This window comes from Erithacus rubecula (genome assembly GCF_903797595.1).
Source record: "Erithacus rubecula genome assembly, chromosome: 10".
In the NCBI taxonomy this organism is placed as follows: domain Eukaryota; kingdom Metazoa; phylum Chordata; class Aves; order Passeriformes; family Muscicapidae; genus Erithacus; species Erithacus rubecula.
Genome location: NC_136662.1, coordinates 22,037,018 through 22,052,852, shown reverse-complemented (window position 1 = coordinate 22,052,852; position 15,835 = coordinate 22,037,018). Strand labels below are relative to the sequence as shown.

At 41.5% G+C, this 15,835-nt stretch overlaps 2 protein-coding genes across 3 annotated transcripts in view; one reads left to right on the top strand and one right to left on the bottom strand.

Moving 5' to 3' along the window:
- Window positions 1-3,358: 3,358 nt before the first annotated feature.
- On the bottom strand, window positions 3,359-11,839 carry GPX7 (glutathione peroxidase 7). Its single transcript, XM_079313719.1, has 3 exons — window positions 11,560-11,839; window positions 5,732-5,993; window positions 3,359-3,925 (listed from the first exon to the last, which is right to left on the bottom strand). The coding sequence occupies exons 1-3, from the start codon at window positions 11,764-11,766 to the stop codon at window positions 3,762-3,764; spliced, it is 633 nt and encodes a 210-aa protein (XP_079169845.1). The 5' UTR covers window positions 11,767-11,839; the 3' UTR covers window positions 3,359-3,761.
- A 3,583-nt stretch (window positions 11,840-15,422) lies between these two features.
- The window catches only part of TUT4 (terminal uridylyl transferase 4), a 44,155-nt gene continuing 43,742 nt past the window's right edge, over window positions 15,423-15,835 (top strand). For both annotated transcript variants that reach the window (XM_079313950.1, XM_079313949.1), the window contains exon 1: window positions 15,423-15,559. The gene's annotated coding sequence lies outside the window, so the exon portion shown is untranslated. The remainder of the gene's footprint in view (window positions 15,560-15,835) is intronic.

Here is a 15,835-nt window from a genome sequence, read left to right as displayed (position 1 = left end):
TTAATAACATCAGCAATTTCTTCAATGAGATGCAATTGTGTTTGAAAGGATAAATGGAGTAGCATCCAGCACAGAGAAATTGTGTCTGGTTTGCCACTGAATTTTCTGACTAAAATCACTATAGAAACTCAAGTGAAATATCCCCAGAATTTATCTAAAACAATGGATGTGACTGTCAGGATAACAAGGATATTTGGCCTTTTTTTCCTTATAATGCAAGACAAAAGGGAGGTTTAAACCCATGTCTATTGCTTCATTCAATTTCTCTATTTCAATGTAGCTTATTCCATTTCAAAACTGAACTTTGGTTTCATGTAGATCTGATTATTACACTCTTTAGGAGACAAAGTTTCGAAAGATTGAAAGTGCCCTGTCTAATTTGAAACTTATATTTAGGTTTTAAAATTATTTCTTTTCCCTGTGGCATGCCAGAGGGGGTGCATGGCTGCATGCAATCATGTCTAGGTGCTTAGTTTAATGTTTAAATCAACAGGCCAAGAGTTCACACCTTTAAAAGTGCAAACTGTAGGAGATAAGGTCTTGGATGATCAAGGTAATTGCTCTCTATGCATCAATGTGCTCATCTGTTAATACACACTACAATTTTCTCTGCAAAGCTAATAAATGGCAAGGAAAAATAGCCTCATCTATAGATTCCTAACTGGCTTACAGTTTTCAGAACTTGCTGTAGGGAAGATCTCTGTCAGATTAAAACAGTGCTGGAATTCACAAGGCAAAAAAAGTAATTTCTGATCTCTGCATGCTCTCTCTATAGTCTCAACAGTCAAATTCAACTCAGTGCAATTTGATTTGCAGTTTTTCTGAGCAGGAAGTCATGAAGTACTTACAGTGTTACAGATATGTATTAAACTACAACTGAGAATATTTACTTTTACTCCAGAACTTTGATTAAAAGGCCAAAGCATTTGTTCTACAAAATGCTTTAGTGCAACAAAGGATGGAATCTGTGTCGTGCCTAATTCAATAGTGAAAATGTATCTCTTAAGTACAGAAAAAGTAGTTATGTGCTTAAAATCATGTGAGTTGTTCAAATACATTGTTTTTCAAGGCTTAGATTTGTAATACTTACCTTAATTCTCTTTAAATGGCCAAACTTGTAAGAGCACCAATTCTGACAGCATCAGCCTGGAGTTATTCTTAGCACTCAGGCAGCAACTCAGACTGCAGAAATACTTCACTCACACTAAAATAATAGCACTAACAATTGCAGCCTCATTGTTCCTTGACAGAAGAAATTCTTGTCAGGAAGAACTCTTTTTATCTCAACAAAAACATAATGCTCAGGTCCCCTGCTCTTAACTCCAGGATGTTTTAAGAAGAATCTAGTCTTGTCCAATTGCAGTATTATTGACAAGTGAAAGCTTTTTTTGTGCCTTGCAATGCTCTTAAAAGCAGCACAAATAATATTTGTCCACATAGGACAAAAACTTCCCAACTGATCCTTGCCATTATATCTCTTTAGACTTGTAGAACTTGTCTAATAGAGAATAGAAGATTGTTTCAATGCAAATTCAGAGTTTCATTTGAAGTTGAACCCACAAAATTGATAGAGAAAAGGCTTAATATATTTTTCATAGCCTGGTTTGGTCTTATCCAGGCTTTAGGTATAAAATAGAAACAAACTTTCTAAAGAGAAAATTTTAAGCCCTGCAGCACTTGCTAACAGCACGCTGTGGCATTGCAGTCACATCAAAGGACAGAGAAAAGAGGAACAGTCTGTGGAGTAATAAAGACCTGTTCTAGGAGTTGGATTCTCTGTCCCTGCACAGTATCAGCTGGGCCTGATTTTCCATCCTTTACGATATCCTTAGCAACCATTGTCTTACAGTGATCCATGTAAGAATAGACTAAATCACTGAATCAGGCATAGAGTTCACTTCTCTCACCATCAGAGGAGGAAAATACAGATATTCACTGCCACAAGCAACAATTTCCTGCACTTTTAGGTTACAGTTCAAGTGAGAAGTAGATGATAGAACTTGGAATGCACTCATTAGTATCAATGTTCAGACTTGAACATTTCCGTGCCCCTTTTGTCCCTAAGATATTTGGCTGCAAACTGTCTCTTCATTTCTTTCTCATTTCTATCTTTTTTACTTGATTTCTCCTTTTACATATGTCCTTCTATTACTTCTTCCTTTTCTTCTCTTTTCAACTCCCCCCTTTTCTTTTTTTTTTCACTAAAACTTAAAAAAATTTGCTCTCGGCTTCTTTCAGGCAATTTGAGATTTTGAGATTGTTTGTGCAGTATAATCTCTGCCCTTCATGTTCTTTCTGCAAATCTTAAAGTACCTGGAGCTCTTACTTCTGTGGAGAATTCCAGAGAATGAGTCCAATCAGTATTCTTCTTTCTCCTCTTGTTCTGTGAGCCAGACCATGCCATAATATTTGCCTTTGATTTCAGCAAGAGCCTGTTTGGATGCTGAAGAGCTCTAATGGCAGTGAGGAGTTGGGGAAAGTCTTTACCATGGTCAGGTCAATTAAAGGTTATTTGTACACATGGGCCCTGACAACTATATGGACAAACATTGTTTGTGCAACTTGAAAGAAGCAGAAAGCACAAAAAAGGCTTTTACTCGTCAATAATACTGCAGTTGGACAAGGCTAGATTCTTCTTAAGGCATCCTGAGGTTAACAGGATGGGAACATTGAGTTTTTCTTGAGATTAAAAGAGCTTTTCCTGACAAAAATTTTCAAAGGGTTTTTGTCAAGGAACAATGAGGCTGCAAATGTTAGTGTTATTTTAGCTAAATTTTACTTTATGAGCTAAAGACGTCTGAAGTCTAAGCAGATGCCTGACTGCTACAGTTGAAAAAGGTTCTATTAAACATATGTAACAAAAATGTGATATTAAACTATATAACATTATGCAATAATTAAATATTTTAAAATTATTTATATGGAAATTTTTTTGATTGCCTGATGCTTGTCTGTACATGCAGCAAAATTGGGTAATTTTATGAACTGAAAAATAAATTTCACATCATTTTTATGAGGGGAGAGTTATTCTGAGGCAAAATGCTAGTAGAAGAAAGAAATAGTAATTTCATGTATACTCTGGTCCTACAGATGTTCAAATGATTATTTAAATATCATCTGATAATCTTGGTGAAAGAATACAAAAACTCTTCTCATGGCTTCTGGAGAATTTTTACAGGGCCTTGATATTCTTATTTCTTATTTAAGCTTTATAGATGTATTTTCATCATGCTCTTCTAAACTTTCTAGACAGATGAAGTTAGCTAAGTTTGGCTGTGGTAACTGGAACATGCAAATTCTGCCTGCTCTGAAGGTCTCTGTTTCAGCCCTCTTCCCAGCACATGCCTTAAGTCAATCATGCACTTTTTGCTGTTTATTTTATTCAGTTTGCAAACAAAATATGACAACAGATTTGTAGATATCAGGGAGATCTCAGCTAGGACATTCTCATTATTCTGATCTATCTTCCTATATGAACTGACTTCCTTTAATGTTACCAACAACTAGTAATTAAACTGGGGAAGAAACAATTGCTGAAGATTCCTTCTTTCCTAGAAAACTCAAACTGAATTTGGTTGGAGAAAAACATTATATTACTTTGACCATATTAACTTGCTGATTTCTACATTCTTAGATGGTGAATACAAATCCAACTGGTCATAATTCCCTTTCCCCATATCCTTCCTTTTGGAATGTGAAAAGACAAAGTCCAGCCCTAATTCTCAATTAAGATGCAACTGGCATACTGGAATTTGTGAAAGTCATAATTCATCTTTCTTCTTTAGGATGATTTTCCTTACAAGTTCTGTGACATGGGGTCTTATTTCTTCAACAGAGACAGTGGAGTCCCAGGCCTTTACTACTTTCCCATTGGGGTCCACCAGGTATTTCCAGAAATTCCAGGTTGGTTCTTCTCCTGTAGAATCTATGGGGGGGAGGAAAAAAAAGTTAAATATTAGAAAACCACATTAAACCACATTAGCCAATTCCTGACATTTCTTCATGTCAGTTTGATGATTAACCTCACAGAGGAAGAAGGAATGTAAAATTAAGAGGAAGTTCAGACTGAATAATACTAATTTTCTGACAGACAGCTTTAACTAGACAGTAGTTCCTTGGAGATTAATAGAAACAGGGAAGCCTGAGCCTGGAGAAAGCACAATAGTGTTGAAGTGTGTGAGGGATGTGTGTGTGGGGCTGTGCTATAGAGATACACCTGATACAGCTGAACACTGAGAGGAAAATGGCATTTGGTATCACAATATAGCTGTACCAGGACTGATTACATGCTTATCTAGAATTTTCCCTCCAAAAGCACCCAGTACCATGTGCTTCAGAAGATTGTTCCACTAAATGCAACATGAAGAAATAATACAGTATTCGTTCCAGGTTTCCACCTAATTCTCATCTTCTACAGTTTTCCTCTTCCTGATCACATATCCTTTCACATGGGTCACATTCTTACTCTTTTTCTATGTGACTAACAAAATTTTCAGGACTTCCAAATAGATCAGGAATCTCATCCCCCTAAAAGCACAAGCACAAATGCTACAGACGAGGAATTAGCATCCTTTTTCCACTGATTATACACTGGGCAAACCTCAAAAGGAATCAGAAGTTATTTCAATGTATCATCAAGACACAGCCAGACCTACACTTGTAAATATGTTGTCATTGTGTTGAACAAAGACAGCCTCCAGCAGCCTCCCCCTGAAGGCAGGTGAGCAGGGAAACACAAGTTTTGCCAGTTCCCTGGGCCATGTCTGCAAGAAAACTCTCCTGGGCAAAACAGAGATGGAAGGATGTGAAGAGGATTACAGGGAAGTTTGCCTAGCAGAGTGATCCATTACAGACACCTGGAGGGGGGTGAGCTTGGGGTAGTTGAAAATAATATCCACACTCCTTTAAATTCAGTGGGATTTGAGATAACAATGTGGTGCTGGAGAGAAGCTGGATATGGTCCTTGCAGAATGCAGCTCAGGTCATACTGTGTCACTCTGGGCTTTACCATATTCCATTGCTGAAAGACATTTCCTTTACATTGGGTTAAGGCTGGCATTTTAATATAGCATTTCAATGGCATTTGTCCAGTGCAAGAAAAGAAGTGCCTTGATAGGGAATATCCTGCCATACTGGCTGGTAAGAACCAGTAAGAACTTGCTGGTTCAGTGCTGGCTATAAAGCAGATTGGAACTGGAGGAACTTCACAGTATGGATGTTCCAGTGCTTGGGGAGGAATGAGGAAGGGAGTGAGTATTCAGGGACATTGTCTAGTGCCTGGTTTCACTTTTTGATTGTTGAATTATGAGGTACTCTGCTTCCACTTATCCTACAGCTCTAGAGATTAATCTTATAAATCCAACCTGCAGCACTCATGGCACAGGAGGAGCACTTAGGAGACTGCACAGTGGAAAAGGAAGGTCAGGGTGTTGTATACCTAGAGAAGAGTATTTCAAGGCCTGTATTCCATGTAGAGGTTTATTGGACCAGCTTTTACAGGAAATCTGCTATTGATGTGTCTTCGTCTCTGGAGATCTTTTTGGAAAGTAAGACAAAAGTGACAGAGAGAAATCCTGCCTTGTGCAGACAGAGGGACAACATGACTTCTGACCTCTTCAAGCCTGACCACTCTGTAAACACAACCAGAGATCTTTTTTTTCTTTGGATGGTATTTTGTGTCAGAGGACTTCTATGCAGAAGAAACAACCCTCCAGCATTCCAGCTTACTCACCAATTAAGTACTTGAAGGCAGGAATTGCACCAGCTCCACTGACTGTGATCTTGCTGAACATGGGGAAGGAGGCACCGTAAGTCTTTCGTGCAAAGCTCTCAATTTCTTTGTTGGTGTCTGGTTCTTGCTGCCCAAACTGATTGCAGGGGAATGCCAGCACATTGAAATGGTATGGGCCCAGGTCTCTCTGCAGCTGCTGTAAGGCCTTGTAGTGGCTGTCTGTGTACCCACACTCACTTGCAACGTTGACAACCAAAGACACCTGAAGAACAAGAGAGCACATTGAAAAATGGGTTGCACATGTCTGTTTTCCAACATGTAGGTTGGAATGAAGACTAATTAAAAAAAAAACCCAAGTTTGACTAGGGAATTGTAACTGAACACGTATTTGAAACTACATTGAGCTCTGTATACAAAAGGAAGATTTAATATTTCTTTTATGTATTCCTCTTTGCAAGCACTAAGATAATCAACCAACTGCTAAGCAATCTTAATATTCAATTTACTGAGAATTCATGCTTTTCCATTCTGTGTTTTGGGCAGTTTCTAAGCATAAATAAGAAGTACCCATCCAGCTAAGGTATACCAAGTTGCATGAAAGAAACTTGCAAATCAATGTATTTTCTGTTATTTATTTGCCATGAAGCATCTGCTGTGCAGCATGTTTCCCTGCTCAAAATGTAATTTCCTTGCAGAAGTGGCTGATCAATTTATCATTGCTAATGTAGATATCTTGACCTGGAAGTTCATAGAAAAATTACAGGATTTGGGGTTGGTCTGTGTAGTGTGGGCTGTAAAATTTCCCATCACTTCTAGAGTAAATCTACTCAATTGTGACAAAATGACAATAGATTTTGCATACAGGTTTGCTCCCTCAGTTAGAGATTCCTAGAAGTGAAGGCTGCCCACTCTCCTGGGTTCTGCAGTGGATCATGTTCAATGCTGTGTGCATTGTGTCAGTCAGATATGAGCACCAGGCACGTCTCCCAGCACAGATCTAGGTGAGAGGAAGCTGTCACAGACAGGTGAGCACTACTGGAACAACAGAATTTGTTGGGGATATTAAGTGACCTAACCCTGAACTAACAGATATTACAGTTTCTCAAAGCCTTGAAAAATTTTTCTTTGGTTTTAGCCAAAGAAAATTTTAGCCTTAAATAACTTCTAGAATTTTAGACTTATAGTTTTGTTATTCTCACGAATTTCATGTGAGTTGCTGCTCATTCTACATAAATTGAGTCCATTCTAATGCATTCATACAGAAGTATTTAAGGAAATAGGATGTGTGAAATAAATTTTATTCAGTGAAAAATAAATGGCTACATGTGCATAGTGGTTTTAAAGCCAGAAAATAAACTGGCATATAAAGGTACATATCTGGGTAATATATGGGATCATAAGATGAAATATGTAGAAGGGGTAGGAATGGGTAAAGAAAAAGTTAAGAGGATGTTGGCATTTGCAATTTCTTACATTAAACATTAAGATTTACTTTGTGTATTTTCTACTTTGTATAACTGTATGCCTATCATAAAATCATGGAGTATCCTGAGTTGGAAGGACCCACGAGGATCATCAAAGTCCAGCTACTGAATTTAAAGTGGATTTGGAGTGGCCCTGTTTTTCCTGGAAGACAGGTAATCTTTCAAAGCATAAGTTGTTGTAATCTTCTTTATGGTGCAGTGTGTCAGCAGGACACAACCTAAACAACCCCTGTACACCTGTATATGAACGATGACCTGCAGCCATCTCACCTCCAAATCATCACTTCCATTTAGACAACACTTACAAGCTCTGTCTGACATATTAAATTCAGTCTCCTGAAACATCCAAAGTTATGGCATACAATTAGATTTTTTTTCAGAGAAGAGGGATTAATTTATGATGCGTTCCTGTAGCAGACTCTCAGCATTTGAAACAGAATTTGTGTGTTGAGCATAGAAAAATAACTATTGGCATTTCTTGGGACAGAAGACACATTATGCCTCTCTTTTTTCCTTAGAAAAATGCATTCTGTGTAACTGAATTCTCCATTGCTGAACTCCATAATTTAATAGTGCAAACCTCTTAAAAGTATAACTAACATATATAATGAAAACTTTTGTGATCTGTTAGTATTTCTCAATGAATATTTAAAGTGATTCTTTAAAAATCTTTACTGAGTTATCTTTTAGATGTCTGGTATTAGAAGTGATTTCATGTGTTGATTTTCTTGGTCTGCATTTTATTTTTAAAAAATAACAGTGACTCTTATTGCTCTCATGTAGAGGCTATACTTTGACTTCTTACAACTATTAAAGACTTAAATTAAGTTCAATATGCCTGACTTTAGGCTGTGAGAGTGCAAGTCAAGCACACCACCTAGTGTGCAGTGCAAACAGTTCAATGGACCTCACAAAAACGATTTCATTTCAGCTGAATTCTTTATCAGATGTTGTCTGACCTCTTAAAACTACCATTCCCTTTGCTTAGAAAACCCATGCGTTCTAGTAGTGAATTCATTTATTTAACACTGCAAAAACTCTTCTTGCTTTACTTAATTCTCACACCAGGGTGCCTCCTTTAGGGAAAAATCCTGGGACAGATTTAGGAATTGCAGCTTCAAGTAACTCTCTGTGGATCTGTCAGCAGAGACAGCAGATACTTGGGGTTTTTAGAGACAGAAATTCTTAACTGTCTCTCTGTGACTGATGGAAGAGCCAGTCACAAGTGTCAGATGGCACCATCTCACTGAGCTGTCACCTTCATGGACAGATAGCAAATTTGTGCAGTAATTTGGTGGCTGTACATTTATTCACACTCACTAACACCACATTGCACAGATTGCAGCAAACTCAGGTCCAAAGTGCCGAGCAGTACTTCCAATAATAATATTTAGTTTAAAAATACTTCAATTGTTATAGTGCCTAATGCTTTGCCATGATTGTAGTGCCTATGGTTCAAGATTTCCACACTGCTTAATTCCACCCCAGCACACTGTACTCAGCTGGGTGGTAGATTGGTACCATTACATCAAGATAGGCACAAACACAGCAGTGAACAGTTGATGTTTGGGAGTTCTGACTCCCAAATAGGTACTATTTTTGGTTAGAATACTGCCTCTTACAGCATATCAGATACAGATCATATAATAAAAGATAAGATTATTAAATTAGATTAGAAAACTCATCTTGTTTGGATCCTTTTGATTCTTGTCCAACCATAATCACTGTCCTTCATTTTTACTGGAGTGACGTGTCAACAGTTTATGGTAGCGTGGAAAAACCACAGAAGAATGGCCTCCACAACAGAGTGAACCAGATAGTTTTTGATCTATTTCAGTTGTGGAACTCTTTTCTCAGTGGTAATAGTTCTCCCTTTCTTTACTATATAACAGAGGGTAGTTGTGAATTGTATCAAGATATGCTCGAAAGTGAATTAATATAAATCAGTCTTTTTTTTCTTACTATTAAAAATTGTTTCAATGATCTGAATAGACACAAGTTTATGTTAATAATGGTTTATTGAAGAATGATCCTGTCAGTCATGAATTGCACTGATTGTTTATACTTAGCACGGCTCTTGTGGTTTTAAAATTAGCACACTTTATTAATTTTTTTTAGAGTCTGGAAGCCTTTGAATTTTTTCAACTCCTAGTAAGTTTCTTGACTACCAATTAAGTAGTTATTTAAATAAATTAGCTGAGTGACTGAATTGAAGAAAATGTCCTCTCTACATCTGCCAGAAAGCTTAAGGCTGATGCTGGTTTAGCAATTAACAGACCATTGTTCCAGGAGCTAACTAGTGACTCACTTTCCTTAAAACACCCCCAGCACACACATAGTACTTTAATAATACTTGCTTTCTTTTAATAGCTTTAAAATATTATGATAAACTTATGCCTTTACTTATCTAACTACAGATTTAAGCAAGTTTATTTTAAGAAATACATGGGAGTTTTAATTAACCTTTTTCTATCTTGATACTGAGTTCTGAAAACATAATGACAGAAAGGGATGTGTTTTATTGCTGTAATTTTCTTTAAAATTGTGCATATACATTATTAAAGAGCAGGTAGCCTGAACATTAATAGGACCTCTGAAGGCAAATCTATCTATCTATTCAACACAGAAGCTCAATGTCACTTTTGTGGAATTGCATATGGCCTAGCAGAGATCAAAGAATAATATTCATCAGTGGTATTATCTTTCCCAGAAACAGCACTAGAGCTCCCCTTTATGAAAGCAGCCATGCCTCGAGGGTGGCCTGGAACCACAGCACTGGGATACAGGACACACCCTGAACCTGCCTGCTCATGACATTCCAGTCCAGGCTCTACAGCTTGTTCCAGAGAGGATGAACACCCCCAGCTCTCTGCAGAGTGGCTGTAAGGAATTCTTCCAAGTTCCCCCTTAACCCCTTTCCATGTGGATTCTGGCCCTGAGATAGAGAAGCTACAGGTGGTATTTGCTTATTCAGATTAGCAGATGATGTGCAGACAAAACATGCCTCAGTAACAGGATTTATTGACAGAGCCTTTGGAAGGAGCTCATTAAAAAAGCACAAATATTGCTCAATATTAAACAGCCTCTATGTTTTTCTCCAACGTAGGTATTTGAGTGGGCATAGGACCAGTTCTGCTGTATCTCAGTTGTGAATGGAGGGGGTTGAGAACTTTGGCCAGAAAGGATTTAGACCTCTCATTTGGTCCAAATCCACCAGTATCCCTTTCTGCTGAGCCAAATAAAATATACATCTCCCTATATAGCTTCTCTGTCTTCCTGCCAATGTTTTAGCGACCTGCGCTGTGGATCAGTGAGCTCAGACATCTGAGGAGGGGAAAAAAGAAGGTAAAAATACAAAGCTAGAGAAAAGGGGTGAAAACAAGATGTGTTGTTGCCCTTTTGGGCAGCAGCAAAACTATTGGACTGCCTGACTGTATCATAGATGGATCACTTAAGTGTTGAGTGGCACTTGTGGGATTTATGCTGATTTTAGCTTCTATAATTGAAAGGGGCTAAAAGAGGTTATAGTATTAAGTATAATGAGTGTGCTAAGTTCTCTTTTCACTCTTCCATAGATACCGACCATCTTTTCTAGATGATCAAACCACTAATAAAATAAAATGAAATAAAACCAGATTTTAGCCAGGGACATTGTTTTAAAATGGTATGGAAAACTCTGCCTATAAATACTTAACATAATATGCAAATACAATTTAGAAGACATCATAAAAGCATATGTGCTTTTATCTACGTCCCCTTCTTCATATTTCAGTCGCACTAAACAGCTAGAGAGGAATTTGCATGATATTGTTACAATTCCACTATACTGTGATACTTTGTAATGTCTCATGTGTTCACTAACTACGGTGAAATCCGTTAACTCCATTAGCCACGCATCAAATCCCTTCTTTTTTTTAATGTAGATCATTAAAAAGGAATGGGATTTAGATAAGAATAACACACAACAAGTCATGCAGTTAAAAGACAGAAATAAAATCCAAAAGTAAGCTACACAAAGACACAAACTTCCTGAGCTTCCAATGGAACAGGCAGAATCCCGAGCAATCCATCCCGCTGCAGGAGCGGCAGGAGGGCAGCATTCCCTCGCCTGCCACGTCTACAGGCGGCTGCAGCAGGCGAAGACACGGACACGCACGGGGTTAGACTGCAAACGCTTTATTGAAGAGGAGCCTGTGTTAGCCGGACGTGTTGGCCAAAGGGCAGAGCCACAGAGCGAGCAGCCCCAGCCGAGGCTCCGCTCTCTGCCCCGCGCTCGCTCCGCGGACATGCAAGGGCTGCCTGTTAGAGAGCCAGGCGGGAGCCGCCCCTCCCCGCCGCACTTACCGAGCCCCTGTACTTCTCCAGAGACACAAGCTTGCCCCTGATGTTTACAACTTTGAAAGTGTAAAAATCAGGCTCCTTCTGCCGCGTAGCGGAAAAGGCTAGGAGCAGGAGCGCTGCAATTGCGAGGAGCATGGCTAGAGGGACGAGGAGGACTTTGGGGAAGGAGGAGGCAGGCTGGTGCTCCACACTGCCCTCCGGGTCCAGCATGCTGCACGGCCGCCGCGCTCTGCCCGGCCCCGGCGCGGCCGCGCTGCCGCAAACGCCGCGCTGCTGCAAACGGGCCTTTTGCGGCACCCGCCGCGCTGCCCGCAGCCGGGACGGCTCCCTGCAGGGCCGCACGCTCCCAAACGGGGAGTTCCGTGCTGGAAGTGGTGCGCTGAATGGTTATGGGTTTAAAGCGCCAATTGGCTCAGTCTGTGGGGTGCCTGTCGCAGAACCGCAGAATATTCTGGGTAGGAAGGCACCCACCAGGATCACCGAGTCCGGCTCTCCCATACAGGGATCAAAGCGATGACTTTGTTGCTGAAGATCCTTCTTTAACTATATCGTTGTGATTTTTGAAGGATTTGCAAAAGCCCTTTTGTTTTTTTGTGTTCCAATTATAACGTGTAGTGAGTACGGTGTAATGTCAAAGGACAGCAGTGGCTTGGTTGCTACTGGTTACTGAGGCGAGTGCTCCGAACGAGAGACACAGCACACAGTCAGCAAAACCAGAATCACCAACATGCCACATGAAACAGCCACATCAGCCAGGCCTGCAGGAAATTCAGCCCTGCATGCACCTGGCTGCTGAGAAATGAGTGGCCAGACCTCTGGTCCCACTGGAAGAAAACACATCACTGGAGGGTTTTCAAGAAAGAAAGAGCCATAAAACGTCAGGAACAGAGTTTGGTATCAAAGCGTTCGGACATTCAGAGCCAAAACACTCCTCAGTGCACTGACGTCATTCTTGGGTTGTCTGCAAAAAAATGCCATTTGTACAGTTTGCTACTATGCCTGCTGGAAGAAAAGGATTTGTACTTACAAGGTAACAACAATAGAAAGCTTTTGATGGTCATTGATTTCTTCTTGGACCAAGAAACCGGTCAGCCACAGATAGCTATGATTCTGATAGTTCTTGGCAAAGAAAAGGAAAATGTAGTGATTTACAGAAAACAATTAAGAGTGGCTCCAAGGCATATTGAAAAATTATCTTTTGAAGAGCAAATTACATTTTGTAATCTCATTTTGTGTTGGGTTTTTTTAAAATCCTGAATTTTGGTAGATCTTTGACATTTTGATTAAATTTGCTTAGGTGATTCAAGCATGACTGGCATTACTGTAAGAGAAGAAGCCATATATAGCTAGTTGAAAAACTTATTTACTGTTTACAAGCATTTCAGATTTTTCACTTTTTAATGTATTTCAGTTTAAGTAGATACCCAACATCAAGAAATAATGTAATATGCTACAAAAATATATAGATGGATAGATGGAAAATCTTCTGCCATGCTCTCTACAGAAAAGATACACTGTGATGAGAATGTGAAGTTCTTTGCAGACAAGTGGTATTTTCCTGGATACTTTCCTGGCTGTAGTATTGACCAAGATGACAGTTAAATATGATTTTGTTATTTAATAACTAAATTATCTAAGAAGTTTTAGAGTTACTTAAAACACATCCAGAGAAAGAGAACAGGGCTTTATTATTATATATCCATTTTAAAAAAAATTTAAAACCTAGTAAATTCTAAAATAAATCTTTAAAAATCATCCACTGATGATCAGCATAAGCTTTTTTTTTTTTTTTTTTTTTTTTTTTTTTTTTGGTCAGAAAATTAAAAATAAATCTACAATATACATTTACATGTTTGAAGAATAATATTTTAGTTGCTTGAGTACAGGACTAAAAATGAGGCACACTGCAATGTAAGAAGCAAGGTTCACTCTAGAAAGGGACTTTATAAAATCCACTTCCTACAGCTTTTTGATTATCATCTCTGATTTCTAGATAAAATTTAGTGGCTTTCAGAGTCATATTTTCTCCACAAATTGAGCCCTGAATCTGAAAGTTTTTGATCTCTGGCATTGAATTGGCAATTCTTTAAATAATGGCCTGTCAGCAGTAGAACTCTGCTTCCTCTTTCAGTGCCATGTTTCTATATCGCTCCCTGCACTAAAACATTCTTTAACATCAGCAAAGAAGGAGGCATTGTTCCTGGGAACAGAGAAACAGACTATATCAAAGACTGTTGGCTTTATACTGCTGCAAGTTTTCAAGCCAAACTGCACTACCCAGTTCATATTAAAGTCTATCCAACTATTTGAAGGAAATATGCCAGTCAGGTTTGCAAACTGGCGTGTGTTTGCTCACTAGCATGTCTCAATGTTGATCTAGGAGGACCGTATCCAGCAGCAAGTATAATCCAGTTACTTCTGCAATTTACTCTTTGGCGTACTAAACCTAATAAAAATCTTTGTCAAATAGATTGGAATAGGCTGGAACCACCACTCAGTTAACCTCAGCTGTCCCCATGGCAGCACTGCTGTTTCTGTTGCTGCTGCCCTGGACTGGCCCACGTACCTAAAGGTGAATCCCATGAGTGATACCCTGAGCTAAACAGTCCTAATTTTGTAAAGCATGAACTTCAAGTGAACCAAAAAAAAAAAAAAAAAAACCAACCAAAACCCAAACCAGATTATCTCTAAGGATTATTCTGACTTAACAGTACATTCAGAAGTATTTCTTGTCAGTATTTATAGAATCCTGTATTAGAGATTTTGCAACTTTTGTTTGCCTACACAGATTCCCTGAGGTGGTGTTTCCAGCACTACTATTCATATTACTTTTAATGGCTTCCTTTGAACCCCTCTCGTAGTTCAACACTGATCTTTTACATGCCTTGTTTTCCTGGAAAGGCCTCCTTAGCCCAGACTAGGAAGTGCCAACAACATGACAATTCACTGCCAGAAAGGGGTAGTACTGGATCACAGAGGGATTTGCCTCAGACAAGCACTTGCCAGTGCCTTTAGGTCACCGTCCAGCACTGCCAAGAGCCGGCAGGCTGGCTCTTCTCCCCGGAGATCTGCGGATCTGCCAGCAGATGCGCTGGCCAAGCCACTGTCCCTGCTGCTGCCTGGGCCAGCTTCATAGCCAAGGTCAGGGAGCCTGGAGTCATTTCCCCAGGTCCACCGAGCAAGGAGGGGAGAAGCCCTGGGGAAGCGGGGATCGAGGCTCGGGCTCCACAGGGCCTGGGGAGCAGATGCCTCACAGCCCTCCCGACAGGAGGGTGCAGTGAGGAGGGGCCGGCGCCTGCTGCCGTGCCTGCAGGCAGAGGACCAGAGGAAATGGTTCTATGCTGAGACAGGAGAGATTCAGATCAGATACTAAGAAAAAGAATTGCACCCCGTTAGGGTGGTCAGGCATTGAATAGTCTGCCCTTCGGAATCCCCATCCCTGGAGGTGCTCGGGAGGCGCCCGGACCCGGCGCCGGGTGCTGTGGTTTTAGTGGCTGTGGGGACACAGCGGCGGCGCTGGGTGCACGTTCGGACCGGCTGATCTTAAAGGTCTCTTCCAACCTTGCTGATTCCATGTGTAAGAAGAGGCCTGGGAAGAGAAACAAGGGGGAAAACGAGGATGGCTGTTGGGGGGTAATTAAGAAAAAAAAAAACCTGCTAATTCCCTTATCCCGCTTATGCCGCTGTGGCACTGGGGGAGGGAGGCCCTGAACGCCGGGGGAGGGGGTGCGTCGGCCCCTCAGCAAGGGGGAGGTTCCGAGGCACGGAGGGCTCCCGGGCAGGGCCGGGGCGCTGGGGCACCGTGCCCGCGCTCGGTCCCCGCCGCCGCCGCCGCCCCGCAGCGCCGCCGCCCTCGGGGCGCTCCCGCCCGCCTTCGCCCCACAATGCACCGCGCCGCTGACATGGCGGCCGGGCCGGACTGAGCCGCCGCCGTCGGGGCCTGCAGCAGCCGCAGCCGGGCATGGCGGGGGCGCCGCGCCGGCTCCGCTAGCGCCGCACACAGGTACCGGGGCCCGGGGACTCCCCGCGCCCGGGGGCGGCGGCCCGAGGGGAGGCGGGCTCGGGGGGTCCTGTCCGCGCCGGCGCCCCCCGCCCCAGCCCTGCCCCGCCTCGACGGCCCGCCGCGGCCTCGGGCCCCGCGCCCGGGCGGGGGGAAGCGCCGGGGGCCGCGGCGCGGGGGCCGCCCCAAGGTCAGCGGGGGGCCGGGGCCGCCCCCGGGGGCGCATCCGGGCGGGAGCTGGTGCGTGCGGGTCGTTGTTCGCATGCCCTGTGGAATTCA

What these genes read in the sequence shown, in the direction of transcription:
- GPX7 (XM_079313719.1), bottom strand. Translation starts at nt 11,766, where the DNA reads ATGCTGGACCCGGAGGGCAGTGTGGAGCACCAGCCTGCCTCCTCCTTC. An exon ending in TGGAGAAGTACAGGGGCTCG is followed by an intron (nt 5,994 to 11,559) that starts GTAAGTGCGGCG and finishes CTTGTTCTTCAG; the next exon opens with GTGTCTTTGGTTGTCAACGT. An exon ending in TGCCTTCAAGTACTTAATTG is followed by an intron (nt 3,926 to 5,731) that starts GTGAGTAAGCTG and finishes TCCCCCCCATAG; the next exon opens with ATTCTACAGGAGAAGAACCA.